The sequence below is a fragment of the Epargyreus clarus genome, unplaced genomic scaffold (genome assembly GCF_041222505.1).
Source record: "Epargyreus clarus isolate Ecla_fem2 unplaced genomic scaffold, WU_Ecla_fem_2.2 ptg000019l, whole genome shotgun sequence".
In the NCBI taxonomy this organism is placed as follows: Eukaryota; Metazoa; Arthropoda; class Insecta; order Lepidoptera; family Hesperiidae; genus Epargyreus; species Epargyreus clarus.
In genome coordinates, this window is record NW_027332227.1 from 5,299,867 (window position 1) to 5,314,496 (window position 14,630).

General features: G+C 36.2%; 1 protein-coding gene across 14 annotated transcripts in view; it reads left to right on the forward strand.

Moving 5' to 3' along the window:
* Positions 1-14,630, forward strand: part of LOC140750442 (uncharacterized) — a 111,316-nt gene that overhangs the window by 33,320 nt on the left and 63,366 nt on the right. The window contains exon 1 of one of the 14 annotated variants that reach the window (XM_073083969.1): positions 2,396-2,895. The exons of the other annotated variants lie outside the window; for them this stretch is intronic. Coding sequence (XP_072940070.1) covers positions 2,839-2,895 — 57 coding nt within the window. The 5' untranslated portion in view covers positions 2,396-2,838. Of the gene's footprint in view, positions 1-2,395; positions 2,896-14,630 lie in introns of those variants that run through there. 14 annotated transcript variants of the gene reach the window in all.

A 14,630-nucleotide genomic window follows, 5' to 3' on the forward strand; every position in this document is an offset into this window, starting at 1 on the left:
ACCTTTGAATTTCACTTACATAAAGTCACGAGTAGGATCTAGTATTTTGAATAGTTTTAGAGCAGTGAACGCCGGTGTCCCGAGTGCCTTGACACAGTTCCTGCGCTTCTACTCTGTCGGCGCCACCTGTAATCTCGAGCATGTGGACTTTTGAAATTCTTCATCTCTCAAGTGTTCATTGTGATAATTTATTACGAAAGAAGAATATAGAAGTATTACGTTTGTAACACGGTATATCACTATTTGAATAAATATATGCATACAAATATCTAAACGTGTTTGGTACTTTTTCTTAACTCATATGCTAGATTTAATTGTTTTTATGTTTTATCAGCCTGGACATGGTTTTTGTGAAAACAGCTTAATGATTTTTGACGAAGCTTTTATATCACGACTAGAGTATTATAAGATACATTACTTTATTATCATTAAATATTGTCATCTGTGAACAAAATTTAAGTTAAAGATCAAAATCGTAACAAATCCAACATCTATAAAAACTATACCAATTTAGATCCTTAAAATCAAAACCCTATAATAAAGTGTATATTCATGAGCGGAAGACATCATTCCCGCGTTGTGCACTACATTATTCATAAGCCTGAATAAGGAAGGTTCTTTATAGTACGACAAAGACTTGAAAGAAATGAATGGGAGAATGAATTCCGTTTTAAGAATATTCAATACGCAACGACGCAAAAAATATTTGGAGTACCGCAAATGGAATGGCAAATTAAAATAAATCTATTATTGGAAGTTTTTGTCAATGGGTTCTTAGAATGAAAAAGGAGCTAAATGGTACGCACCTGATGTTAAGGATTTCTGAAGGTTGATAAAATTTGAAAATATTTTTGTACTATAAATATAAGGGTAACGTAATTAAGATATTGGGAAGTAATCTACCTGAGGTTTAATGTTCTTGAATGAAACGAAACGAAATCGGTAGAGTTGCACACTAAAATCGGTATATGACACAACAACTTGAGTCGTCGTATGCTTTTGTATGGCAATGTCTAGTTCACAATGTACCTAACTATAAATATTTTAACACTTCCATTAAAGAGACGGCACAGGTAGAAAATAGAAATATATTTAATAATAAATTATAGTTAGCAGACGAACGTTAAGCTTAACTGTAAATCGTAAATGCTAATTAGGAAAGCTAAAGCTTATAGCTTACGACGCAACCTATTGTTAGAGGCTATAACGGACAGAATCTCCATAGATTTATAGCCTGGCGATGGTAACTTAGTGACCGTGTCTTCTATAGTGATTTATTTTATGTAAGCTTTTGTGTATTACGTACGAATTGTTAAGAAAATTATTTAATTTAAATGTTTAATTAATTAATTTAATAGTTTTCTTCAAGATTTCGCTTAGAAAGTTTGAGCTGTAGGGTTTTTAGAGTCAATAAATAGTTTATTCGTTTCTTATTAAAAATAAATTCAATTACCTGTAAGTATTTTATAGGATGTTATAACAAATCACCTATTTTTGTTTTAAACATTGCTGTGTTCTGGATTACAGGATTTGGTAAGAGATATATATTTACCTATATGAGGTGTGCCAATTTAGTCCTCCAGCTATGCATGCATTTGAGTAATTTCTACATGTCGTCATACCGAACTCTGAATATTTCGGGACCATTTCTCTATCATCAACCTATCAACGTCTCACTGCTGAGTAAAGGTGAGGTTTCTCAGATTATGAAGGGCTTAGTTCATAGTTCACGCTCATCAAGTGCGGATTAGTGAACGTCATACCTTTGAATCTCCTACGCCATTTCAGTTTGTGAAATTTGTATAATTTGTATTTAACAAATAACTCTAGGGAGAGTAGGTTTTAAGTGTTCCTCAGGGAGTAGTAGAGAGACCTTAAAATAATTGTAGTTACGCTCCAAGCTTAGTGCCAAAAACTTAACAGGTAGAATTTAATAGGCCACTATAATTATTCCAGAGTTTAAAATGAGTAAATACGATGTTCTATGGTTTTAAAATTAAAGACATTTAGCTAATCATCAAACATTTCGTTTATTTAAGTTCAGATAATAAGTTTGATGTCAATTAAAAATGCAGTTCGTCTACTTTAGCTTAACAACGTTTAGCTTTGAATCTTTCCTTGAGCTAGTGATAAAGAGAAGCCGCCTGTTCTATGTCCGATTTCGCTAACAAGATAACAAACGATGGCCATTTCCTTATGCCACAGAAGAGAAGTTACGAAAGAATGTCAAGTGCTCTGCAACGTGCACAGCGACGTTTCACAAAGAAAAGTGCCCCTAAACCGATGGCTGAGTAAATGTCAAAATAGTCGAGAAATTCTCAAGGGGTGACATGCGCAGTAGAGATCCGATCAATGCACCCCGACGGAGTGCGCGCGCCACCCTCGCCCCCGCCTCGACGTAACCATCTACGCAGTTCGCCGCAAAAAAACACCATCTTTAAAACCTAGCTCCACTCATCGGATCGCCCTTGAACGGCAAAAATACCGTGAATACGTATTTGACCGCATAATTGCGCGTTTCTCATTGTCATTAACGTTAGCGAAAACCACCAGTGCAAACAGTAGTCCCTAGTCGAAATTAGTTGCCTCGTTTAGCTCGTTAGGACACCTACGCTCCCACGTCTCCTCGCTGCGTTTGGATTCAGTCAGTTCGGTGCCGCGTGACTCATCGGATTATCCTAAAAGATTTCGATTGTTTAGTTTGCGTGGTATTGAGAGTGTCGGTGTAACAGTGGTACTAGTGTATGTTCGGATGCCGGTGGTCCGGCCTCGCGCTGTCGTGTTGATGAGGCCGAAGCGCCTGGCTGAGGAGTGAGGCCTGCGCAACCAGCCGCAGGGATGGATGACTGCACCAACATCTTCTATGACGACGACGGTGAAGCTCAGTGCGATATGGTATGCATTACGCACATTACTATACAGTTTCCTAGAAATGCAGTCTGTTTATGCACTAAATAGTAGCAGGAGACCTTGCTTTATAACAAGGATCACGTAAAAGTTCAAGCTATGACCTTTACGCATTATGTAACGTTCAAAATAATGCTTGCAAAACGTACACAAAATGGACGATTTAGATTTCGCAACTAAGTATTTGTTTTGCGCGAATTCCATATTTTTCAAAGCTTATACACGCAGGTAACTGAAAAAGGAACCTATATTTTGCGGAAAATAAATACGTAAGTAATATTGTGATATTTTAAACTGTTTAGTTGTTTGTAAAACCTTCTCAATATCGTAAGATCAATGTTTTAGTCATTGAAAAGATGCTTACGGCGACCTCTTCAGTGTTTGTCGGTCTCGTCGCGACAAACGAGATAATATGTTATGTTATTAGGAATTACACTGGCATCCTGGTATAGAAACTTTGATATATTTCAACATCATATCATCTTATATATAAAATTCTTGTGTCACAATGTTAGTTACCGTACTCCTCCGAAACGGCTTTACCTATTTTCACCAACTTTTATATACGAGTATATTCAGTAGGTCTGAGAATCGGCTACTATCTATTTTTCATATCCCTAAGTGATAAGGGTTTTTCACCTTTAAGATTTTTTTATTTATATGGCAACACACGTTTGCCGGGTCAGCTAGTTTTGATATAAAATGAAGCTGTTACGTGGAACGTATGTTGTTTTGTGGCATTTATTGATTGTGCTTAATCAGCGAGTTTGATAGACATCTCTCAGGATCTATTTATTTAATACCCAGTGTTTATGTCATCTTAATTAATTACTAAAAGTTTAAGAGCGTTAAAGTAGGTTAATTGAAGTAGTTTCTAGAGTATGTTTTTTTTACCTAAAGTCTTAGTCACACTGACATATTAAGGTAAAAGAAGCAAATTTGCATTAAGTCTACCTGATAATAAGTGGTGAATGTTGAGAATAAACAACCCCAGATAACATTATAGAATTATAGATAGAGTCCTATCTGAAAGTTGAGTTGCTTACCCTTGAGGATCAATTGGAACGCTTTTCGAAAAAGGTGTAAAAAGAGCTCTCCTCCAAAGCCAGCGATGCATTGGCGACTCCTCTGGTGTTGGAAATGTCATTGGCGACGGTGACTGCTTTCCATCAGGTAGCCCGTCTGCCTCTTGAGTATAAATATAAAAAAAATCGGCACGCTTCCTGTACGCTGGCGTGCCGCAAGGGTCTGTACTATCTCCCACGTTTTTTATTCTGCATATCAACGATATGCTGCTACAAACCGGTAACATTCATTGCTATGCAGATGATAGCACGGGAGATGCTGTGTACGCAGGACGTGCGAACACCTCTCGGACTCTCGTGGAAGAAACCAGAATCTGACTTGTGTCTGAAATCGAGAACTCTCTGGGGCGGGTCTTGGAATGGGGTCGTCTTAACCTTGTTGAGTTCAACCCCACGAAGAGACAAGTCTGCGTGTTTACCGCTAAAAAAAACCCATTTGTCATAGCGCCTAAGTTCCAAAGTGCGCCGCTCACTATTGGTAAAAGTGTAGGGATCCTGGGAGTTGACATGGAGGAGTTGACCCGATGCATTGGTGACTCCTCTGGTGTAGCAAATGTCCATAGGCGACGGTGACTACTTTTCATCAGGTAGAGCGTCTGCCTTATCGTTAGGTTAAATATAAAAAAACGCAGCAGCGCTTAACACTGTTGTTATTAGACAGGATGGGGTAAATAGAATTGAATAACTAAAAGCCTAATCGTGTAAGGCCTACGTAAGTGAAACAAGATTGCGGCAGCCGAGGAATGTCTTATGATATACGAGCTCATGTAATTAGACTCGCTTGCTTTTTGCATTGTTAACGCTGTTTAATTTGCCTTCAATTAATTTTAACTAAGCAATTACAACACTGGACATGGTCAAGTTTATAAAATTTTGAAAGTTATGTCTGTTGTACATAATAAATATTTGTGAGAGTAAGTTATTTGCTAAGCGCGAACTTTCAGATTATAAACGAATGGAGAAAATTCGTCCCACAATTGTCATCTTTATTCTGGTTTCAAGGGAAACATACCTTCCGGCATTCCAACTTAGTCCTCTGAGGTAGCGGGGCACTTGTGGCCGACCTCCGGTAGGAATCTAATCTTAACTGGGGTTGAATACAGATGTCAGTAGCCACTTACCATAAGCTAAACTGCTTGCTCGTCTGCTACTGTATTTTTATTAAATATACATAGCGCATATAGGGTATTCTCATACCTCTCTCTCTCGGCTGCATAGTTCAAGATTTCTTCTTGTGTGAACCAGGTCTTATGTTTCCTGTCGGATGTGTCAGTGTGTTCTTAATTACAGCAATATGTCTAGACTGCAATATAGCGTAATTAATTTTGTCGTTAAAACTTAAATCATGGGACGCTGGAAGTTGTCACTCATTAGTTGTATTTTATAAATCATTTAATTTATTTGTGAATCAGAACATGCAGATTTCGTTTCCAAATTTAAATAACAATGGAATGTTACGTAAACCATTTGCAATTTCAACTTATTATTTAATTATTTTATCTTTTAATTGCTTTCAAATTACCAGTGAATGTGTTTTAAAATTAATTATTATAATGATTCGGCAGCATTCAAATTCTGGCTTACCTAATTGATTGTTCATAAATAACATTGACTTTCTAAAACTTATCATGTCACTAAATAATCGGCTTTGTCACGAGCATTCGAACAGAATTAGAGTTTTTGTAAGTTATCGTCGTATGTATAGAATAATATTGTGCTAATTAGGCCATATGATAATAGCTTTATTGAGTCGCAGGTACCTGATAGAAAATGTAAAACCTTAAATATAACGCTATAAAGCTGGTTACAACATAAAACTATACACAAGTTACATACATAAGTATACAAACAAGTAAATAAAAAAGGAACTGTCATGTGTGAATGAATGAGACACATTGACATTCATATATTATGTAATTTTAAAAGTATTGTCATTTGTCAAGCTCACTTACTCGCTTGTAAAAAATAAAAAACAGTTTTTAAATTGTATCTACTAAGCTAAACAGCGGATAAAACTTAAATATAACAGAACTCAAACCAAGTGTGTCTGTAAAGGAAATCTTTTAACGAGTGAACATTTAGCTGAAGGGCAACTGTCATTTATAAAGTGAGTACTTATGAATGAAACTTAATGAGTAGTCCACAAAACAATGTATTGTTATTACGCATTCAGGTGAAAGCTACCCTGAGGTGGGGAATCAATCATCATCTTGTCAGTTCGTCGGTACCCACGGTATTGTAATTGTGGAACAATGAGTTTTTTATTGCAGCAATCTCATCGCCGTACATCCAAGCCTACCACAATTGATGAAGTGTCAATGAGTTTCATCTCATGGAGCATACAATTTCTTCATATGAAATTAAGACTATTATCTCTTTAACTCTATTCATAATAGCTGACCTATGAACAATGAGCCTTTTTGCCCCAATTGACTCTATTCGGCAACCAGGTGGAACCATGCTGAATTTTGTGCTAGGAACTTACTTATATTTTATTTAAAGTTACATTTTATGCCATGTTTGGATATAATATTATACTGGCGCAATTAAAGAATTGAAGCAGGGATTCATATTTGGTCAAGATTTGTTTTTATAACGTGCAGAGTTCTAATATTGAGCACTTGTAACTTTAGTGTTTTGTCAGTTGTCATTTAAAGTGAAGACTTGATTTTAACTTAAACCCTTTAAATGACACAGAAAAAAAAAATCTTAATTTTTTTAAAGAATGAGTATAACACGTATTATAATTGTGATAAACGAAAAATAATTAATATTAAAAATTTATTGCTGATTTTAAAATTCCATTGACATCTCTAACATTTAGGCAAGTTACCTGAAACCTGAGTCTTACTATCACGCGGGCTAGTATCTTGCGTGTCTGATCCGCATGCGTGCTACTTGAAGCTACTTGCTATCGTTTCATATATACATTTCCTGTCATATAAGCCACATGCACGCGGGACGCGAAGATACGTTAGCGTTCAAATACATGCATGCGTGTGAAACGCTCACCCGAACATTATTTTTATAATATGGCAGTAGCAGACACGAGCATACAATCCACCTGATGGTAAGTGGATACTGCCGTCCATGGACACCTGTAATTAACCCCAAATACGATTAGATATTCCTACATGAGGTCGGTCACAGATGGACCGCTACCCCTGAGGTCTAAGCTGGAGCGCAACGGAAAAGCATGTCTCCCTTACCACACCCTTTAGACCAGAATACAGCAGCGCTTAACACGGCTGTTATGAGGCAGAATTAGGTGTGGCGGCGGTGCCATCGGAGTCGAACCACAAAAGGTTCTACCACCTTCAAACCCGAACGTAAACCTGCGTGACAAGAATTACGCTCTTAATCATGGCATGCTTGCTAAATGGGTCATGCCAATGTTTAATCACGCAATTTGACCACCGCTTTTATTGACCTGTCTAAAGTATTTCAATGTTAAATGGTCAAGGCGCCTAGATGACTTGTAAACATTTATATTATTATATCAGGCTTGTTACGTTGCAAAAATTGCTTTGTCAGGTCACGGCTCATTATTGTTACAATAATAATTATGTGTCACACAAATTGAACTATAATTTTAATTGGTATCGTATTTGAGTTTAAATTAAAATAGAAAATAAAATTTATTCTTATTTATTTTATAAAGTAGTAGTTGCGCCTTCCGTTTTTACTCGCGTTTAAATACCTCATATAGGGATCGTGTTATATTATAATTAGCATTAATTACGTCATTAAATAAATAATAAAAATCTGACTGATACTTTCAGGCATTTGCACGTTTAAACAATCAAAAAATCACTTTAGATTTATAATATTTGTAGAAATAAAGATTTCACCTACACACAAATAGTAAACTTAAAAGGTTGTTAAATATTAATAAAAATATCGATACTGAATACTGTTTAATTAGTGGGTATTTTATCACGTTTAATTCTGTTTTAAAGAAAATGATATCGTTATGAGTACGTTGTAATATGTGATACTTAGATATCAATTTCAAATAATGAAATTTACTTTCGGTGACAAGAAAGGAAAGTATATTTGACATAACATTCATTGAAATGGAATCGGTAGACGCAAAGGTACCTTTCAAGTTGTGCGAACGTAATATTCTAAGCGCCAACACGAATAAATTATGGTGAGCGGCACCTCGGTGGCCTTTGAATGTGTCTATTATACTGTTATACATTTCCATCAGTACCCTTACCATGAGTCTTTTTGTTTCGACAAATATTACTGTTTTGGCATTTGTTTACGTATTGGCCCATACAATCCAACAACAAGTTCTGATATAATCCGCTAGGGGCGCTGATTGGAAATAGTATGGGCAATACGTAAACAAATACCAAAACAGTCATATTTGTCGAAACGTAAAAACTCATGGTGAGGGTACAGATGTTTTAACCGTACATTCATGAAATAACCGCGTAAATTTATAATGAATCGTAACTTTGAGCTGACAGCACCATTCAAACTTAAATTAAACATCTAACCGTTCACTTCAACATTGAGTATGTTATTTAGTTCATATTTCATAGAGATATGTGACGAGCTTTTACGCGCATGCTTGGTTTTCTAATTAAGGCAGAAGCCATAAATATTTTAGAATTAAACATACTCTCACGACGCTATAGGAATAGTTCTCAATCTTTGCATAAAATAATGTCTAAACTGTTTTAAGGGAATAGTTATTTAACAACGGGAATGCAGTTCACCTTATTTTAACAGCTGATGCCCAATCAATCCGTAATCAACCCTAAAATAAGATAGATCTTGTACCTGTGTTTAGTTAATGCATTTATACCAGCTTTTGGTCGACTTGCATGGGATTGCGTCACTATTCCGGTCTGCTGTGTATATACTCGTAGTTGGGAATGACATCTTCTATGCGAGAAATATCTAAGTAAGTAATCAACATTTTTTATCGGTTTTTGGGAATCTGTTACATCTACATTAAAAGTTCTCAAAGTTATGTGAAGTCTACCATTTCGCACTTGGCCAGCGCGGTGGACTATGACCTAATCCTTCTCATCTTTGAGAGGAGACCTGTACCTAGCAGTGGGACAGTGATGTGTTGATGATTATGACATCTACAATACATATACTGTGGGTTATCTGGTACACCGCTTTGACTGTAACGTTAGTACTTAATATTTATTTAACCACGACTATTTTGATCAAATACCTGCAATTCGCATTCAACATGTTGTATCTTTATCGTTCCAAATGTGATAGGAATGTGAATACAGTGAGTGGTCTCGAATACGGAAATCCCGTCGGCGTTAGAACTAGTCTTTTTATGTGGAGCACCTTGCAGCAACCGTGGCGAATGTCGCCGTTAATATTATTATAGATTTCACACACCGTCTGATTTCAGATATAATAGCTTGTAAAGTGTCACAATGGATATTCGCTTATGCTATGTGGAATTTCGATCTAAATTTAGCAACTAGTAGGAGGTATATAAAGCGGAAAGGTATAACTCTATTACTTTTTCTGCTTATTGACTTTTTTGTTTCGTGATTACTAAGTTATCACTTATTGACATTTTATTTGTAATTTAAAACAATTGCATTTTATACGCATGATGAATCAATTAATTTATGAATGATGAGTTATGAGTTATTTCTATTGCAAAATGTATGATACACCCTAAAACCACGTTATCGGCAAAAACAAATGACTGAAATGGTGCCAACATTTAGGCAAATGCCATAAGTTAGCTCAAATACCTATGTTCGTTTAATTTCAAAGTTCCAATTACATTTTAAAATTTAGATATCAAATACTGCTCTGATTATTATCTTTCAATATTCAATAACACATAATAATCAATCACTAGTTGATTACGTACATATTTCGAATTATATTCTGACCTACCGAGTTATTTCGGATACAGTGTGTCAAATTGTGCTTAACCACGCGGAACGGGCGGATACAGTGTAGTGTTACCCACTAGGGATGGCTATGATATTTCGGATCTGGATACGAATACGAATCTATTAAAAAACATATCGCTTTTGGATACGATCACGGATATGGGATGATTTCGGATTATCCGATAGTTTCGGATAAGTACGGTTACGGATACACCATTTTATGGATTCGTATGATTCGTAAGTAAGAAAATACAAATAGGTAATGATTTGATTTTATTTGTAAAGTAACTGACAGCGTCGGCTTGCTCGGACGAAAACTTTTCATAATAGTATGTTGCTTAGACTCCGCGCTTATCCGAAATTATTCAAAACTTTGATATCGGTTTCGGATATTTTTTATTTCTGATATCCGATAGGTTCGGATATAACGGAGCTCCATAACATCCCTGTTACCCACTAGACATATCTGATCACATTCTTTGAGAGGCATTATCGAAAGTTGTATGAATTTTTTGCTAAACTTATTACGAACTTAAAAAAAACTTGATACGCTTTCTACACTCGTATACCATGTTATGAGAGCCATTGACACATACGGATAAGTAGGTATAAACCATCAGATCAAATATCTAATCTCTTCAAATTTGTAAGTAGAGTTAAACAAACTGGTATCGAATTTGGAGACCTTTCGGATAATGCTTTCTACAATAATAATGTCACTCTAGGACATTTTCCTGTATCGTAGATGCCATAGACACACACAAAGACGAACACAGACACTCAGACCCAGAAAAGAAAATCTTAATTCATCATTTCTATCTATAGATATCTATCTGGCCGGGGATCGAACCCGGACCACAGTGCGTTGGAATGATAGTTCACTATGACCACAATAGGTTGTATTGACAAAAAGACAGAGTTTGTTATATGATCTCAATATCTTGTTCCTTCTTCCTTCCTTCCTTGTCTTCATTTTTCTTCTTCTTTCTTTTCATCACTAATTGTAATATTATTACGTTATAACGTCAGTTTAGTTACCGTTACTTAACATTAAGACTTAGAGAAGTCTTAAAAGCCAGGTAAGCACCTTCTTGCGAAGAAAATCATGACGTCTAGGTTTATGAGGCATTCGCTAATAAACGACAACAATTTATTACAGCTATGTGCTATGGACGGACCGTTATAGGGCTCACATGCGGCCGTGGAAACTGGTCGTGGAACCGGTGATAAATACGGTCATGATGAGGTTCTGTTGATTATGAAAAATTGCACACATAAGCCGTAAGCGACGTCCCTGATTACGTAAAGCAAGTAAGTAAGTATTTCGCAATTTTTCGACACCCGTGGCAAAATTTCGTATAAATTTTGTAATCTCCGAAAAAAATCTCCGAGAGGAGATCAAGACAATCTCACGTGCAATTAGGGAGGAGAGATGATCCCTAATTGCACGTAAGATATGTTTAAATTTGGCACTGGTATTATTTTATACGATTTAGCAATTTTAAAGATAGAAAATAAAATATGTTATTTACTTATTTTAACGCACATTAATTTAATTTTCCCAATTCTAACATTTCTTACGGAAATATGACATAATGCTTACACAATTAAAGGTGAGATTTGGCTGTTTGGGTCAAAAATATTATTATTGCATAAAATGTATATTATTGCAATGATATAATTTACAAAAACTTAGACACTGCAAAAAGGTTATAAGATCTCTTCTACTATATGTAGTAATAGTTATAATTCAGTAAACAATTATTTGTTTACATAAATATTGCCAGGTGCTTTCACCAGGAAACCATAAATAACAACGATCAACACTATAGAACTTTACAGGTACTTATATGATGTATATGGCGTGCAAAATATTTAATGCCTTCGTATTTGTACTCGGCAGACATTAAGCATTGTGGTGAGAATATTCTACAATAGGTTAGATTTCCGTATATTATAATTTGTTTGTAGTAAAATAGAGTGGTCGTAAACCCATTAATTTTCCACTTAGGGCATCGTGTGTTTCTCAGAGTGTGGAGGATTAAGGCCATAGTACTCCCCGCTGGCTAGGTGCGGATTGGTTTTTTAAACTCCCAGGTGGAAATTTTATGGTGTTTTTCTTCACAGTTAAAAAACAATATGTAAATTAATTTGTAATACACATCACTTCGGAGAGTCAGTTTATTTTCCGTATTTCTACTATCACATGATTTGTTTCTAATCTTAAAATCTAAGATGAGAAGCCGATTAACACACTAGGTTATGATTTTAAGATTGATTGAAACAGTAAATATTATAACAATTTGTAAATTCCTAAACAATTCGAATGCTTTTGGAAATTCACTGCTCTTATTTTCTTATGAATGTAGACGCGACATAGCTGTTTCATATTATCGATCGTCTCACCGGTACAGCGTTTTGCGGCCTTAGGAATTGTGTTGCAGTACGGCAATAAAGAGAACAGAACAAAAGTACACTAGGTACTTTCGAAGCCCTCTGAAAAACCCTTGAATGTGACTTGTGGTGTGTGACACACATTATTGTCCTACGTAGTCTTGGAAATTAGTGAAAACAAGCCATTAATTACAAAGTTGGATCTCAAGTAGAACTGGAAAACAAAAAAATTATACCTAACGATGACAGGTGCAATCAACTTGAGAACTAGGTGACCTGCCTTACTGCACATTACGAACCAGACACGAAATACTCTACATGCTTTTAAAAGATTTATGTGTGGGGGCTCCTATAATGAAGAACTTCCTCTACCTTTACTTCCAGTGACTTATGGAAAGGATACTTGAGAACTAGTCATGCCACAGTAAATTAAGTATATATATTTCTTTTTATAATATAGGAGTAGCAGACGAGCATGCAGTCCACCTGATGGTAAGTGGCTACTGCCGCCCATGGACATCTGTAATCAACCCCAGATAAGATTAGATATTCCTACCTGAGTTCGGCCACAGGTGCGCCGCTACCCCTGAGGACTAAGCTGGAACGCCTCGGAAAAGTCTGTCTCCCTTAACACACCCTTCAAAACAGAACACAGCAGCGCCTAACACTGCTGTTATTAAGTAGAAATAGGTGTAGCGGTGGTGCCGCCGGAGTCGAACCACAAAGGGTTCTACCACCTTATTGCACGAAATGGCAAGCACACATAGTTGCGTGCCGAACTTAAAATACTTCGGGCATTACTTTAACTCTATCTTGATTTGAAGCAACCATGACCTTGTTTAGTTTACCATAAACGAATAAAGTTTTCAAGCTCATGCTTACGAGTTCCTTTTTAAAAAAAACCCGAATCTTTTTCTCCCTATAACATACTCGTAATATGATATCACAACATCGTGTGAGCCTTTTAATAATTTTCTCATCCATAATAACACTGGGTATTATTATCTTTACAATCAACATTGCTGTCCGTTTGATTAGTAGATATGACCTTTCTTACAGAATGAGAAAGGTTAAGGTCAACTAGGAAAGACCGGATTCGTATACTTCACAAACTAAGCATTATGAATTCCAGTTCTATATGTCGATGTAGGCAATGCTAATAAATTTGTTATGTAGGTATTAGATAACTTTTGGTTGAGGAAGATACCCGGCCATTTAGAAGAAATGTCGAATTATGTTAGATTCTTACTCGCTATAACGTCTACGGTGACAACATTACGCCTATCTTTGATATTTACTCATCTAAGACGCATATAGGGAAACTCCGTTATCTCAAATGGAACGTACCTAGTAATGCTTTTCTTGCATGGTTCCCATATAGATAGATACCTTACTTATACTGTTTTAGAAAGACAATTGTTGTGGTGTTGTCTTTCAGGCAGACAGAATATCATCATCATTCCTGTCCCACTGCTGGGCACGGGCTTCCTCTCAGAATGAGAAGGATTAGGCCATAGTCCACCGCGCTAGCCAAGTGCGTATTGGAAGATTTGAAAACTTTTTTTTTAAGATTTCTCAGGTATGCAGGTTTCCTCACGATGTTTTCCTTCACCATTTGAGCAAGTGATAATTAATTTCTAATACGCACATAACTTTGAAAAGTCAGAGGTGTGTGCCTGGGATTTGAACCTCTGACCCCTCGATCAAAAGGCCGAGTTTTTTAACCACTGCTTTTTTAGACGGAATATAGTACCTACCTACCAACTAAACTAACTAACTAACTAAACATTACTATCGAAGCCAAATAATATAACGTTAGGAGTATATACATATACAACTACATAGTTGTATCAACAAATCGCTAATGTAAAACCATACTATAATAAAACTAAGTATAACGGTGTCTGGGTGGCGGATGCAGGTTGCGGCCGAGTATCCGCCTGGTGTCATTTGTGGTTGCTACAGCATGCATTTCATCACAAACGACCCTTAATTTCTGTTTACACCTGCTAATTTTGTTTACGGTCGTTTTATTGATACTTCGCGCTTGTTGCATTAAAAAATTCTTTCTACACTCACACTAGGAAACGTGTCGTAGGTGCCATAGACAGACAAATACGAATACATAAACATCCACCCCATAAAAGATGTTTAATTCATCATTCAGATATCAGTCTGGTCGGGAATCGATCCCGGAATCCTTAGTTCACGGGTATGGTGAGCGCTCCGCCAACCGAGTCATCATTTTCTGCTCTTAAACAAAATCATCTCGATTATCTTTCAACTTGAAGTAGGTTCTGAATGTAAATCATCTCAATTATCCTTGAACTAGCCATCACCTTTATGGAGA